This window comes from Cupressus sempervirens, chromosome 9 (genome assembly GCF_028749045.1).
Source record: "Cupressus sempervirens isolate cs-2001-9-10 chromosome 9, ASM2874904v1, whole genome shotgun sequence".
Taxonomy (NCBI): domain Eukaryota; kingdom Viridiplantae; phylum Streptophyta; class Pinopsida; order Cupressales; family Cupressaceae; genus Cupressus; species Cupressus sempervirens.
The window spans coordinates 654,247,830-654,263,264 of NC_143126.1; the positions used below are offsets into that span (position 1 = coordinate 654,247,830).

At 35.7% G+C, this 15,435-nt stretch overlaps 1 protein-coding gene across 1 annotated transcript in view; it reads left to right on the plus strand.

Moving 5' to 3' along the window:
- LOC149540429 (Nucleoporin, Nup133/Nup155-like protein) overlaps positions 1-15,435 on the plus strand; it is a 161,227-nt gene that overhangs the window by 64,594 nt on the left and 81,198 nt on the right. The window contains exons 6-7 of the mRNA XM_089801538.1: positions 6,533-6,872; positions 12,952-13,019. Of these exons, the coding sequence (XP_089657664.1) occupies positions 6,533-6,872; positions 12,952-13,019 (408 nt within the window). The remainder of the gene's footprint in view (positions 1-6,532; positions 6,873-12,951; positions 13,020-15,435) is intronic.

Consider the following 15,435-nt stretch of genomic DNA (forward strand, 5'->3'; position numbering starts at 1 on the left):
TTAGCCAATGGGTAGATATACTGCAAGGTATAAGAGTCACATAAATATTTAAGGTAAAATATAAAAGTCATGATATGGGAGATGTAATTCACCCAGTCAAGAAAATAATGAAGGTGATCAAAGGATTGTGATTAACAGAAATAAATAACAATCATAATATCAGGTGATAGAGATAATATTAAACATCAACATATATATGCAAAAACACATATTTGCGCAAAATTACCTTGGCAGTATTAATTCTGAAGTCTGATGAAGAAACAAACTAATACAAAGACTGACATATATCTTTGCCATGGATAAAAATCTGAAGGAGACACTTTGGAAGATTCAGAAATAATGAAGTAGAGACTGTTTGTTGCAGTAACAGTGACAAAACAAATAATGCATTGCAGAATTTCTTGCTGGCAAAGAAATGAGATATATTATGGACTGTTTCAGCTCCTTGCAGTGGAGGTGTTTAATAGAGTGAAATCAATGGTCAAAGAATATACAGCACTAGACATGGGTAGAAGAGAGTGACATGTGAACAAAAAGCTTGAATCTCTCATGAGTGTTGAAACCTAAGCACAGTTCATGAATCTTTGACAAAATATGATTTTTGAGATATAAATTTAGAACAAAATCTCATATGGGGAATGCAAGTGTCCAAGCCCATTCTCGACATCTCTATAAATTGTTGTTTTGACTACAGCTATTACAAGTGACTTGACAACTCCAATGTTTGATATGGAGTGCTGGAAAGAATCGGGATTCACGACTGTGCCATCAACGAGAAGCATATCGAATGACTTGGTTGATTTCATTAAGCCAGCCATGTGAGTGACAAAGATATCTCATTTGCACAAGGGTTCTGAGTTTATTATCACCATCACAGGAAGGTCGCATCTGAAGACACGAGAATAAAGGAGTGCTTGTCATGTTTCTATAGATGAGGGCAAAAATGGAAGATTGCACCATATTTGCTCTTGAAACACCCAAAGTAATAATCATGGTTTTCCAGTTTGTGCGGAAGCAAAGAATTTGAAGACAAAAGTTGCGTGAAGGACTAGAAACAAAGGGCTATTCAATATCGAGAACCACAGATTCGAATGAATTGAAATTATTATCGGTTCCAGTATATTAAAATACTGGAACCATCACAGGAAATTATTATATTAAAATATTGGTTCCAGTATATGAATTGAAATTATTATCGGTTCTAGTATATTAAAATACTGGAACCATCATAGGAAAGCCAGCCACGTGAGTGACAAAGATATCTCATTTGCACAAGGGTTCTGAGTTTATTATCGCCATCACAGGAAGGTCGCATTTGAAGACACGAGAATAAAGGAGTGCTTGTCATGTTTCTACAGATGAGGGCAAAAATGGAAGATTGCACCATATTTGCTCTTGAAACACCCAAAGTAATGATCATGGTTTTCCAGTCTGTGCGGAAGCAACGAATTTGAAGACAAAAGTTGTGTGGAGGACCAAAAACAAAGGGCTATTCAATATCGAGAACCACAGATTCGAATGAATTGAAATTATTATCGATTCTAGTATGCGTAAATGGTGAAGTCCAAGATAGGAGCAATTTCTCGTAAAAGAATTAGTAATAATGTTTTAACCTATGGTATAAATTAATCAAAAGTTGAATAAATGAGAAAGGTACGATCTATTTTCAAATAATATGACACTTGACTTTGAAAAGTCATGTCCCCTTATGTGAGCAAATATAAGAAAGGAAGAATTTATTTCCCAAAGATAGAATGGAAGATACAAGTCATTGTAATATCTGAACACTTTATATTCTCTAAAAAGAAGCATTTTTTATATTCATATATTTTTGTAAGGAGGAACAAGGGCTAAATATGGCTTCATAATGTAAATTCCATTATTTTATTTTTAAAATAAAATAAAATGTCTTTTGTTTATTTTTGAATGGCTTGGAGATTTAAATTGTAGGCGGATTGTCCTTTGTAATTAATTTTTGGAATTCTATATATGATTTTGATATTAGATAAGTGGACATGGTCAATTAGCATTTTAGATTTGATCATCATAGGTGTTGTGAAATATTAAATTGTTTCCCTACCTCTGTCCAGTTTATCTCCTTCTCAGTGGAGTTAAAATTCAATTTGGACTAATTTAAGATTGCATTATAATTGGTCTGTTGCATCTGGATTATTAAAATTGTTTGTAGTATAAGTGCATTGAACATTATGAAGTTGTACGTGAAAGTTCACCGAAGTTGACTCTATTGCCCAGATTAACAAAGCACTGGTCTTTTGTTATTAAAGTCAGAAAGTTTAAAATATCCTTCATACAAAAAAATCAAATTCATTATTATTAAAATTTTATCCAAATACGCAGCGTCCAGTTTCATTCTGATTGAGTTCAAGGACCTTGCCAGTCGAGGAACTCGCAAAATTTAAATTCTCTATAGAAAACCCTTGAATTGAGTAGTCAGTGTTCAAGGTGAAGGTCTACCCACCTGGGTGTTGCAGAGCCCGAAGTGCAGTGGAATCTAAGTGATTTCTGTTCGTTGGCTAAAATTTGATTGAGAGATCCTATCGGAGAAGTGGTAGGCTCTTGGATTTCCAATTTGCAGTTTTGGGAACCAACACATACTACACTCATATTCTGAACGAAGGTGTTTGCCTCATCATCACGTCCCTCATCCTCAACCATAGAAGCAAACTCACTAGTAACCACAATATGTAACTGAACAGGCTATGGGGCTGGTGTTGACTGTACTCGTTCTAACTCCATGGTAACCTCACCCAATTGTGACCATGACTCCTGAAGAACCAATTGAGAATACCAAAGAGAGTTTACTGTCACCTCAAGCTTTTGGGTGAGCTCAACTACCTCCTCTTTCCCTAACAACGCCTCATAGTAGGTACTACCCCACTCCAGAAGGTAATCTCTATCATCAACCAACTGAGAGTAACTATGCTTCAAGATCCTAATAGCCTCTCGAAGTGCATGAACCTCTGCTAGGGAAAAACTACTATCACCATGCTCATTTAACACTGGGGCATCCAAACCAGATGTAGCTAGAGCATATGCCGAATAGCATCATAGTGATCAAGAGATGAATCAATTTCACTATCACTCACCTTTAGCTAAGAAGTCACATGATGCCTTTGTAACCCTTGACTTCTATGCAAGCTCTGTCTCACTAACTGTATTGTGATAAGAAACTGAATCCAAATTGTCCACCACAAGATCACTCATACATGTGCTATTGTCCTTGCACAACTCTGCATTCGAGATACAACTACTATGTACATCAAACATCTCCTCTGAAGAAAAAGAAGCCCTCACAACCTCAATCTCCACACATGTCTCAACTTCCATCTCAATAGTAAGATTCTGTAAACACTGATTTCGGGACTCATCCAAAATCTCATAAGAGTCATCACCCAATATCTGATAAGGGGTATCATACCTGGTGCAAATCATAACATCATCCAACAAATCACCAGAGATGTCCACACTGTTTGCATCCCCATCACCTAATAGAGTCTTAACTGCTATCACTTGACTCTGCATACATGACTATGCTAGGCCGTGAATCAATAACGCTAGAGCATGAACCCATATCTACTGACTTCGCTATAACACCCAAATCACCGATGTCACAGTTGGGTGACTCCACACATGCATCAGTCCCACTTGAGGAAGCAACTGCCTCCTACACTGGAGCAACACTGTAGATAGGACTAGCAGGTCTCGTACTAAATACAAGTACATCTGCATCATAGACACCTATCGGGAGAAACTCAAGTTTCCTTCCATGCAATCTCAATGTCGGTCTTCTAAAAATAGAAACCGTATACCTCGCTGCCCTGTCAATTGTATCTGGATCAAACAAGCTCTCCATTTTTTGATTTAAGTATTGAACAAAGGACAAATTTTGCTTAACTGGATCAGGGAATAAATCCCATTCATCGTACAATGCCATAACGTTATCTGGTAGTAAGTTTGGTGCTGCAAGTGGTGCTACCTCTTCCTCTACATTAAAAATGGGCATCAAAGGCTTGTTAGTGTACCATGTGGGGGCCCTAGCAGCTCGGAGTGATCTTGCCACACTACCACCTCCATTGTGATGACTCGGGGCTGCCTTGTGAGGCGGAGCTAACTACTGCATAGCACCTGTAAGCTGCTGAAGTGCAGTGGTTATATTGTCCTGCCCATTTCTAATAGCCCTCAAAGTTTCCCTCACTTCTCGTCCTTGTTCACTCTCAAAACGAGCCATTTGAGTGTTGTTTACCTGTTCTGCCTATTCAAAATGGTCATTAGTTTGTTCAGTTTGTTTGCCTGTTCCAAAAATCAATTCCTCATCCACTGAGTACCTCAATGTCAATATGTTTCGAAGAATCTGCTTGTTTTGGCTGTAGATGGCTGAATTTATAATTTCTTTTACTCATTCCCGGCTGACATTGTTGGATAAAAAAAATCAGTCTACAAATATTCTATTTTCCCACAAGATGGCAGGTTTTGTGGCTCTGATACCATTGTAATATTCCTCCTTGAATCTGAAGAAAAATTGACATTCTAACCGAGGAATTTTACCAAACGGTTGACATGCATGAGACTGCTGTTAAATGACTCAATGTATTGGAGTTTAACAATCATAATGCAATCTAACCATCACTGACCAGCATATGTGATTTAATGTTTACAAGGTTCGTAATACTGATATGTTAGGTACATCAAATCACAGCAAAGTAATCATGCAGCAAGCTTAATAAAGACCAAGATACAGTCGGATTTATATATGCATGGAATATCATAAGGAACCAACTCAGACATTAAAAAGTTTATGGAAATATAACACTCAGTCTGGTTTTACAATGAGACACTGCTTATTTGGAAATGAAACAAAGGTGCAGTACTAGAAATGCGAAATGAACAGAAATGGACAGACCTGTGAATAATAATGATAGCCAATCTGAGTATGCAATGAGAACTCGACCAGTCTTCAACTCCCAACGTCTAGTCAGCTTGCTGCCTAGCATTGTGTGGAAACGCATTAACTCGATTGTTACCAGATTCTCCTTCGAAATCCACCTGACTTCATATAGTTGCAATCCGATAATCACCCGTGACCTGGGAATAGTGAAATAGCCTTCCACCATACCGTGTGCAGTCCCATGAAACACTGCCCAACACTTAGATATTTTGGCAACCACTATGTCACTGTGTATTGTTCTTGTTGACGACTCTGTTCTTTCCAGCTGTAAGGAAGACACTCCGCCTCTGCTCCTTTTCCACTATGTACTGTCTGCCAACCTTATCTGCTGTAAATACCCAGCTCTGTCAAACATCCAGTATGGGCTCAATACACTATAGACTTCAATAACCAACCTGTTACTTGTTGTGGAAACTCCAACAATTTGAATATCAATGTATCAACTCATCTATTGCATCTGAAACATATAATGTGAGTACTAGGTTTTTGTCTAGCCTCACCTTTTTCCTTAAGGGGTTTCGTACTTAGGAAATATCCAGTCACATTCAAGCAATCGATTAGGATTTGAATAATAACAAATATTCGTTGTGTCCATCCCAATGCAAATGCTTTCCTTTATAGCTTTGAAATGAGGAGAGGTACGAACAACTTAGCAATGTGGGATAAAAGACTATTTTGTCTTTTAGTCACTTAAGTTATTTTGTCATAAAGTGACTTTATAACTTTATAATAACACTAAAATATTAAAAATAAATCATTTGAACTTTAATATCTTTTGAAATACTTGTCTGATTGCCATGTTGTTAGAAATAGGAATGTCTCCGCATAATTCCCCATGTGACCAAATACGCTTTTTAAAAATAGAAAGGGTCCATCTCTATTACTTCTGGCTTACTATACATAGTAAGTATGGCAAATGGAGTCCAAAAGATATTGAATGAAGACCAAATCCATAAATCCCTGAATGTTCGAGATGAATCAATCCTCAAAAGACCCTCTAACCAACCTTATTAACCTACGAGGATCCAATATTAGGCTAATCCCTGAAATTCTGATGCTGGCAACAAATGGGGACATTACATTTTGTCCTTTTAGAAATAAGATTAGATACTAAATATAAAAATATCATGACTTTATGATGGATTTAATACATAATTAAGAGTTTTGATTTGGGATACTTATTTTGTTGCGCGTTTAAGTTTTAATGCATGATATTGGACACATATACCATTGTTACTGGAGGGATTGTTCAAGTAGGCTTGTATATAGAGCCTGAATTGATTAAAAGATGACTTTTATTCAGTCTATGAGTAAGTTCTTTGAAGAAAAGTTGGCTTCTAACTTTCTCTGTCTTCAGTGACTTATTTGGAGGAAATTTTGTTGCAAGATCAGAGTTTGTTGAGATGCTTTCCCTTGTGATAGATTGATCAAAGAGAGATCTTCAATTAGGAAAGGATAGAAGATACATAATTAATTAGATGTTAGCCTTGCTGAATTTTGGGTCTAATATTTGGTCTAATTTCCTATACTATTGTGGTCATACTGAAATATGTTTTTAATTTACAGCATGAAAGTATGGGTCTCAAAGAAGGTCGATTCAGCAATTTTGTCTTTGAGCAATGCTATAAAAACCACCAGTATGCAAAGCTTCTCAGGTTGGGAGAGGAGTTCCAGGAAGAACTAGCTACATTTCTCCAAAAGCACAAGAACATACTTTGGCTTCATGAAATCTTCCAAAATCATTTCACATCAGCTTCTAGCACTCTCCATACATTTGCTCTTTCATCTCAAGATGATGTCACTGCATCAATTGATGAGCTAACAGAAGTTGGTGATAAGAAGGCACATTTATCACTTTCTGAACGGAGACGCTTGTTAAATCTAGCCAAGATTGCAGCTTTAGCAGGTGTGTTTCTGTAACTTATGAATGTCTTTTCATAGTCCAGTACCATAGTGTGTTTTCAGCTAGAATGTAGTTTGCTTTGTTTTTTGTGTTGTCAATTTGAAACAGTATTGAACTTGGCATTGGGTGGGGCCTACTTTTGCATTATGAAATTATAAATAAAGTTTCCATTATAGCTTTGCTGCAATGCTTTTAATAAGTTTCTCTTTTTGGCTTGAGTTTCTAATTTTTTAATTCAAATCTGATATATGTATCTAAAACAGACAAGCATATATCTGTGTTCTCATAAATATATTAAACTTTGATGTTGATGCAAATATTCGGTGACCAAATCCATGAATTGCTACTGGTCTTTTTTCATCATTGCTTTGGAAACAAGATGGGGGCTCCATCCAACTACAACCAAATGAGAACTAACAGAAACAAAGTTCCCATCATATATAATCGATGAATTACACTTTTCTTTTCTTACTTCTTGTTATTGTCACAATATAATTTGAATACTGGAAGTTAAATATATTTTTTCTTTGGTGTTTCCACTTTCTGTTCACACAATGCCTCATCCGCTTCATAATTTTTATATGAGGAATTCATTAAAGGTTCATTTACTGCTGGGAACTGAGATTATTGAAAATGTGAGGCAACCTTCCATTCATCTTATGGTGAAAGTGTAGGAGGCTTATCCTTGCTAACCATACTGGCTGCCAGGTGTTTTGGAGACAAGACAGAACATAAGTTTCGTCTCATTGATAGAGATAGGGGCTACTTGCTTTTTCTCGTGTTCATTCTGAAGAGCACATGATTACACTTTGGGGGTGGGTGGGTGGGTGGTGAATCAGGATAATAACAAAATCTTCAAAGTAAAGCTTTAATAACCACAATAGAATCAATTTCTGTAATAAACAATTATGAACATGAACACATGAATCTCTTAGTTATATTCACACCAAAATAGGATAAGGAATGTGGTTCTTTTATTCTTTTATAGGTCGCTATTCTTAATCAAAATCCAACTGGATCAATTTTATAATCACTGTTTTTTAATTCTGACATGTCAATCGATCTATTTATCATACTATATATTATTGATGATAATATCATTGTTTCAATAGCTTCATTTTTGTTTTCCGAAAAGCTTCATCGTTGTGCATGTGCTATCGATTATTATTGATGCCCTTTTATTTATATTATTTCTTTGACTACGAATGTTCAAACTTAATCTTCCATCGCTGTAGATGTTAATATTATAACTGATATTTTAGTTGTCCCAATGGCATATGGCTCCTCAACATTGACAATGCCTTCAGTTTTCTTTTTCAAACCCAATAACGATAGTCACATATGATATTTATGTTCAAACACCTGCCTTAAACTCCATGTTTTTCCATTGTAAATAAACCTTTTCTTACACGACATCTAATTTTGTCTTTCTTGTTATTGTACAGATGTGGCAACTCATAGCTTTGTAGTTCTTTGAATGCTTGGTATCATTGTGCCATAAATTAATTCTTCAAACATCTGCTGCTGTTTGGAACTCAATGTCTTTTACATAGATTGCTATAATGAAGATCACTAACTTTATTGTTTGAAACTAACTCTTTCATTCAAGTCTCCCTCACGATTCAATGATAAGATTGTTTTGTGTTGAAAGATGCCCAACGAGAAGACAAAGCTTGTAAGACTTGGAGATAATGTCAGATACTATTCATTTTTTCAAGTATCAGTCATAAGAATATAATGATTTTCCATGAGACATGGGAGAAGTTTAAAAGGCACTAATATTTTTGTCTCAACTTCTCTAATTATGGAATTTTGATACTCCTTGGTTCTGATATTTCCACACCATTAGATTTGTATAACAATTCATAGTTATTTCTTCACAATATAGTTTGAACTTGATTGCACCTTTCTTATTTTTCCTGATGGCAGGCCTCCCCAATTTACTTTCAGAGTATGTTCAGTAATGATAATGATTGCTTGTTACGTTGTTAGTCCATCATAGAATATGCACACGAGAACACTATGTTGACCACAATTCCATGATAATATCCTTTATTAATCTAGTATTAGCAACGATCCTCTATGTGTGATATTTCAATGAATCTTCAACAATAAGCTCATCAACACCTCAATCTTTATATAGTTGTAATTTTGGCCTTATATTCAGTTATTGAGATGCAACTTTCACTAATAATCTTTCTTTTGTACCTTTGACATTGATGATGGTAGTTGATTTTCTTCTATTGACATCAATGACAATACTTTCATCACCTTCGTGGTTGCAGAAGCTATTTGTTTCCTTTCTGCCTAGAACATTCTTGAGAGAGTTCTTGAAGAGATTGAAAATGAATAACTATTTCAGAGCATTTGGATAGAGAAGGCAGGTGCGAGCAAATATGGCAAGGTGCTAGGATAGGCCTAATTACATTGGTCTATATCTCCCCATCATTACAACCTTCTTTACCTTCATTTTCCTCATTTGATGAAACTTTGAACCTCATTTTAATAGATTAAGATGAAAACCTAACATCTTGTTACTAAGTCCCTTGTTTCACATGCGTGAACTTATTTGAGGATTGAGCAGCAACATGACCTACCAAAAAGCAATGCTTACATCCAAGTAGAATACATTCATATTCTAAAAACTGCTTGTAAAGTCTCATCCAGTCAATTGATGAATCTGAAACCTTAGCTATCTGCTACAAATTTGCCCATTCCATGTGTGGGTTTCTCCTTTGAGCATTTAGCAACAATATTAGCTACTTAAAAGTGATTCCCACATCTGAATGAAACTTCAAGCATTCTAAACATGCTTGCAAATTCTCTCACCTATATTTAACCATAGTTACCACATGCATTGGGGACAACGGAATGGCAAAATGGGGTGACGAGGTTCCAAGGACGATGACAAGGGGTTGCATTGTATATGCTATATGTTGTAGTTGTAATACTATATACTCTACATGTACTTGAAATTCTTCATTTTTGAAGCATTTTTCTCCAAAGTTGACGTGTTCGAATTCCCTTGGAAATTCAAAAAAATACTGTTTTTGTAGGCAAATCGAATGGAACCCAAAATTAAATTAAAAAGTATGCAATTTTTTTTATAAAATTCGCTGGCCACTTGGGAACGCCTAGACGTCCTTAAAACAATTGAGGGATGCTTGTGTGTCCCCCTCGCCGTTTGAGGGTCGTTGTTGCATCCCTGCTTTCTAACAACGAATGGGTGGTGGTGCGAAAATTTGGGAACGATGACCCTAGGGGACATTGTGGGGATGTGCCCATCCTAAGAATGATTGGGTTCAGGGGTGGAGATGCATCCCCGAGTCATATTGCATTTAACCAAACTTCCCTAGGCACTTATTTTGAAATATCTGGTTTGAATTGACTTTGAGCAATAGTGGAAAATTTAACCCATTTGACTTGGGACCTATTTACAGGAGACAATCAATAGATACCTTGTTAATATGTATCCACCTAAAATTGAAGCAACAAATAATGCATCCTAATCTGAACGTGCATAGCTAAGAATCTCTTAGTCATAGGATCAGAGTTTGGTCATCTTGGTTTCAATAATAATGCTATCTTGCCATTATCTAAGATTAATTCTTTATCTTTCACATATTGACATAACAGGACCAAGAAGCCTTAAATCTCTATATATCCTTCTGGTCTTTTTGATCAATTTTTAGCTAACATAGATGCAAATCAGCTAGATGTTGAATCTATAAATCGGCCGATTTCATGAAAATTCTTCTTCCCTAAGCACTTTTTTCTTAATTACTTTAAAAAGATGGAACTTGAAAAATTTCTTCCAAAACTTGAGAAAATTCATCAAAATCTCAAATAAATTCATTATAGGACTCAAGAATGGGATCAAATGCTTAACTTAGACACTTAGAACTCCTTTGCGGAAGCTATTTGACACCTCATAAATGATCCGCTTAAAAAATAATCACCTTACCTTCAAGAGGCCGAAATGGAGACCAAATGAGAAGAGCGCCTAGCTACAAACAAAATGAGATGAAAACACAATGAATGGCCTTTATCAGGACGGTTTAGGGTTTTGATGAAGAAAATGTGATAAAACACGTCTAAAGTGAGTTTAAGTCAGCCCACATGGGTAGACGAGTTGGCTTGAGGTTGTGGGTAGTTCCCCATGGTCTTGGTTTCAAATCTCTCTCTTGTTTAAGAGGTGAGACATCTTGTTGGCGGCTGGTCTCACCCATGGCAGACTAGTCTCGGCCTAGCTTGCTCAGGCCGCTGGTCCCTGGGCTATGTCGCAGGGATACCCTAATGTAGCAAAACGTGAGTAATGCTTTTTTTACCCTTTTAATGTCAAAATCAACGTTTTCCAGCCTAGATGCCTCCAGATGTGTGCGGATGTGCTGCTGATGTGCCCAAGAAGTGCATCCAGAGGGCTGGGATGTACTTCCTGGACAAATCAGCTGACCATCCACCTCTGCCTCTCCCTTCGGACGCGTTTGCTTTGGCATCCGGCGTTGGGCAAATTTGGTAACCTAGCATAAATCTTAAATAGTAAAAACAAACCAGAAATTATTAAATTCAAGAGAAAGTATTTGGCATAAATAAACAGTATTTCAGTTCAGTTGAACCTTTCCTTATTAATCAAACTCGACCATTTTCTCAATAAAACAGATCATAACTCAAAAGATTTGAAATTACCATAGAGCTTGCAAGTCTTAATGGGAAAGTTATTGTTACAAACACCATCAATCACAATAAGCCTTTTGAGAATTAGGATCTGCCGAAAGAAAATCTTTTTAGGCTCACAGACAAGAGACCATATAGTTAAACACAAAAGACAACCCTTTGTCAGACATCATAAGATACTAGTATTGTTTGATTTTGCATAATATTTCTCTTGTGCCCGTCAGCTTACCAGGTGTCTTCTTGGAGGTCAATTTTTCCAACACAGCGGCATCCATCTATTGAATATTGCCAAGAATTCCAGTATTACATTTCTGGACAATAGGTTACTTTATGTTGTAGACGACTTTTTTCAAAACCATGATATATATATATATATTGAGTATTGGGTATGTGAAATTCCCTGTGCTATTTGAATCAATTTTTAGTATTGTCTCTGTCCATAATACTACCAAAATTGTCTATTCCTTTTGAAGCTTACTACTTTGTAGAACAACTTTGAGCCAATACCAAGGGTTTATTGTCCCAATACAAATTCCACCATATAAATGTATGAGATAATAAAATAAGATGAATTTAGTAATGTCAACAAAAGACCACAAAGAGGGTCTAAGGGACTGCTGGAACAGAGCAGAAGGCCAAACTATAGTAGGAGCACCAAACATTGTTTGAGGAAAGAGAACCATTGAACCAAAGCTGTAGCCCCCTCCATTGAAACTGACACAGGGATCCCGTGGATGGGGCTACAGCTCTATTTTCTAGGTATAGTAGGTCCCTGAGAAATTTTATTTGGGACTACAGGATTAGTTAGGCTCTTTTCCTGTAAAATAGGAGCCTCTCCTTTCTAGGCCTCTAAATTTGAGCCGGTGAAAATGGGGTGGGGCTGGGAATCGCCCCACCAGCTTAGAAGAAATTTGTGCCACATGTCAAAGTTCTCCACATTTTTTTCCCACAAAAATCAAATACATCCTGCCCAAAAAAATTAAATGAAGGAAAAATAAATTCTTTAAGTTTTTCAATATTTTATTAGTTACACAGTGCTCAAATTTAGGAGCTATTTTTTAAAGCTGAAACACATAAAAAATTCATTGGACAAGCCTTACCTTTAAATATTCCTCAAAAATCTCAGTGGCCACAACTATATTTATAAGGAAGGCCCTTTCCATGGGACCCCAGCCTTAGTATTTGAAGTAGCTACTTTCTCTGCATTCAAATTCTCAAGTATTGCCTTCTTTGCATTGTCTTGAGACGGGATGAACAAATTTAAGACAATTTTTTGTTAATACTTTAGGGTAAAGTCCTTTGAGTATATTATTGGACCATTTCTCAGAAGTTTCAGTCTTTTCAGGATTGTATCTTTTCTGTTCTTGGTCATTGATTGAATTTGAAGGCTAATGGGGCTCTTTGTTAGGTGGAGAACCTGGTTTGGAGGAAAAGGTGGAATGTATTGATGCTGATTTGCGGATTCTAAAAGTACAGGTAGATTACAGTTTAACTATTACTATTTGTAGTGTCTAAGATAAAGCATGTTTACTCGTTTTCAGGTTACTTTGTTATTTGAATGTTCATTCTTTAATATTTCTTCCATGGGTAATGTTCACAAGATTCCTGGCAAGTGGGTGGGCACATTTATAGTTGTTTGAATTTTGGTCTGTGCATAAAAAACATAAATAAACTGATAAATATACTCTTTAGCAGTGTTTGAAGTATTCATCACATACTAGGTAGCTTCAGAGTGCTGCTTTCTGTTAAGTAGGAAAGAATAAAAGAAAAAGAAGGCATGTGCTAGAGTGATATGCAACCATGCATCAAGATTGAATACACAAGTTCACAATGGTTAATAATCTTATCTGCTAACTTTGTATCATTAAAAATACTCATGCAACCTCATCTACAATATTAAAATTTTAGGATTTCTAGGGTTTAATTAATATTAGACTACTATTTGCAAGTTTATTTGGATGTGCTTGAGGTACATTCATAATTACAAAGTTATCAAGGTTTAGTCTCTTCTCTACCATGTACTAAAATGCAAGTCTTCTTACTTCCTCTTGTTAAAGTTGTAGCTTCAGTTGGATAAAGTTGATCTGAGATACATTGTTGTTATTGGTAAATCATCATTTGATATATACGTATACATGTAATAATAATATATATTATTTTCTATATTATTATATATATTATATACTATAATATATATATTATATTATATTTATTACACATACATATATATATTACACATATACATATATTAATATACATACATATATATTATACTAATTATTATTTTCAAATATATATATATTAATTAAATGATGATTAAACCTTAGAGACATGTCTCTTAATGAGACATGTCTTCTCTCATATTCATATGAGATCCAAGTCTGCATTTGGAATACATCAATTACATTTGGTAATGTTAATACATTTGAATAAAGACAATCCATATTACTCAACATGGTGCCAGAGCCAAGCTGCAGATGTAAATCAAATAAAGAGTAGATCAGATTTTGTATGATAAGAAGACACTGAGAACATGGTCCTCCTCGATCGAATCTTAATTAGGTTTTGCATTATAAATATTGTTCTTGATCGAAGGAGTATTCGTTTCTCTAGTGTCTGACATTTTGTTGAATGCAATGAGATTTTCATTCTAGTGAGGTTACATTGAAAAGTATAGTGCTGAGGGAAGAACAATAGAAGTATGCGCAAATGAAGAGTAGTGAAAGCAATATGGGTGTAGGAGGGCCTAGGACCGAGATTTTTTTTTTTTTTTTTTGGGATTAGCTCCCACTATAATAGAGGATGATTTCAGGAAGTATTTTGAGCAGTTTAGAACATTACAAACATTGTACGATCATGTATCACAGAGGCCCAGGGGTTTTGGGTTTATTACATTTGATACAAAAGATGCAGTAGAAGATAATTGTGTAATGTGAAATGGAGTCACATCTTGAAGTCAATGAAAAGGAAGTGGCAAGATTACAAACTAGCACAAATCTTACATGACGTTAATATACAAATAAAAGACAGATGAATTTCACTGTGAAATGAAAGAGGGCCTAGTTAATGCGCCATTTCATAATCACTCAGGAGTCTTGGAATTACTTTTGCTTGTAGTGTAGTGGCTGGTTGAGAGGGATGAACCAACCAATAAAGATGGTTCTGTTTAGGAAATGATATTTGAGACTTACACTTTCGATAGTGAGCCCACCTATCGGATGTGGCTGAGATGTAACTCTTCCTTGAAGACATTATGCAATATGGCGAAGAACACAAATAGTTTGGAGGATTGGGAAGATAAATCCACCTTCTCATGTACTCGAAAAATGACAACTAGCACAAGGATAAGAATCGTAAATAATAGTTAAATTCTCAAAACCTAAGTGCAGATTGCTTCCATGGTTTCAAAGGTGGATCTAGAGTTGATAAAATAAGGTGATGCTAGATGATTGGTGATTCATAGAAAAATGTCTTATCCCAAATTGCTTCTCATAAAGTTCCAAACTTTAGTAGGTCAAATTACAAAGGAAGAAGAGTATTAATGAAGAAGTCGTTTGGAGCGGAAGCAATAGCTCCAGGACTTATCAACTTGTATAATGTCAAAAGGATTAAGGAGTTCACATTGGGTTAAATTCATGTTTGCCTCAAAGATGTAGCATCCTTATATAATCCCTCTATGATGTCAGTTGACCACAAGTATGGAAGGGATCCAGTGAAGGAGAAAGAAAGCATATGAAATTGATGGAGAACAAATCATATTTAATAAAAATGGAGCAAGCGCCAAACATGGGTGAGGTGCATGAATACTATGATAGGGTCACAGACATAATAATTGATATACCATGTAAGTCGAGAACTGACCAATCAACAATCAGTGAAGAAGGATTAATAT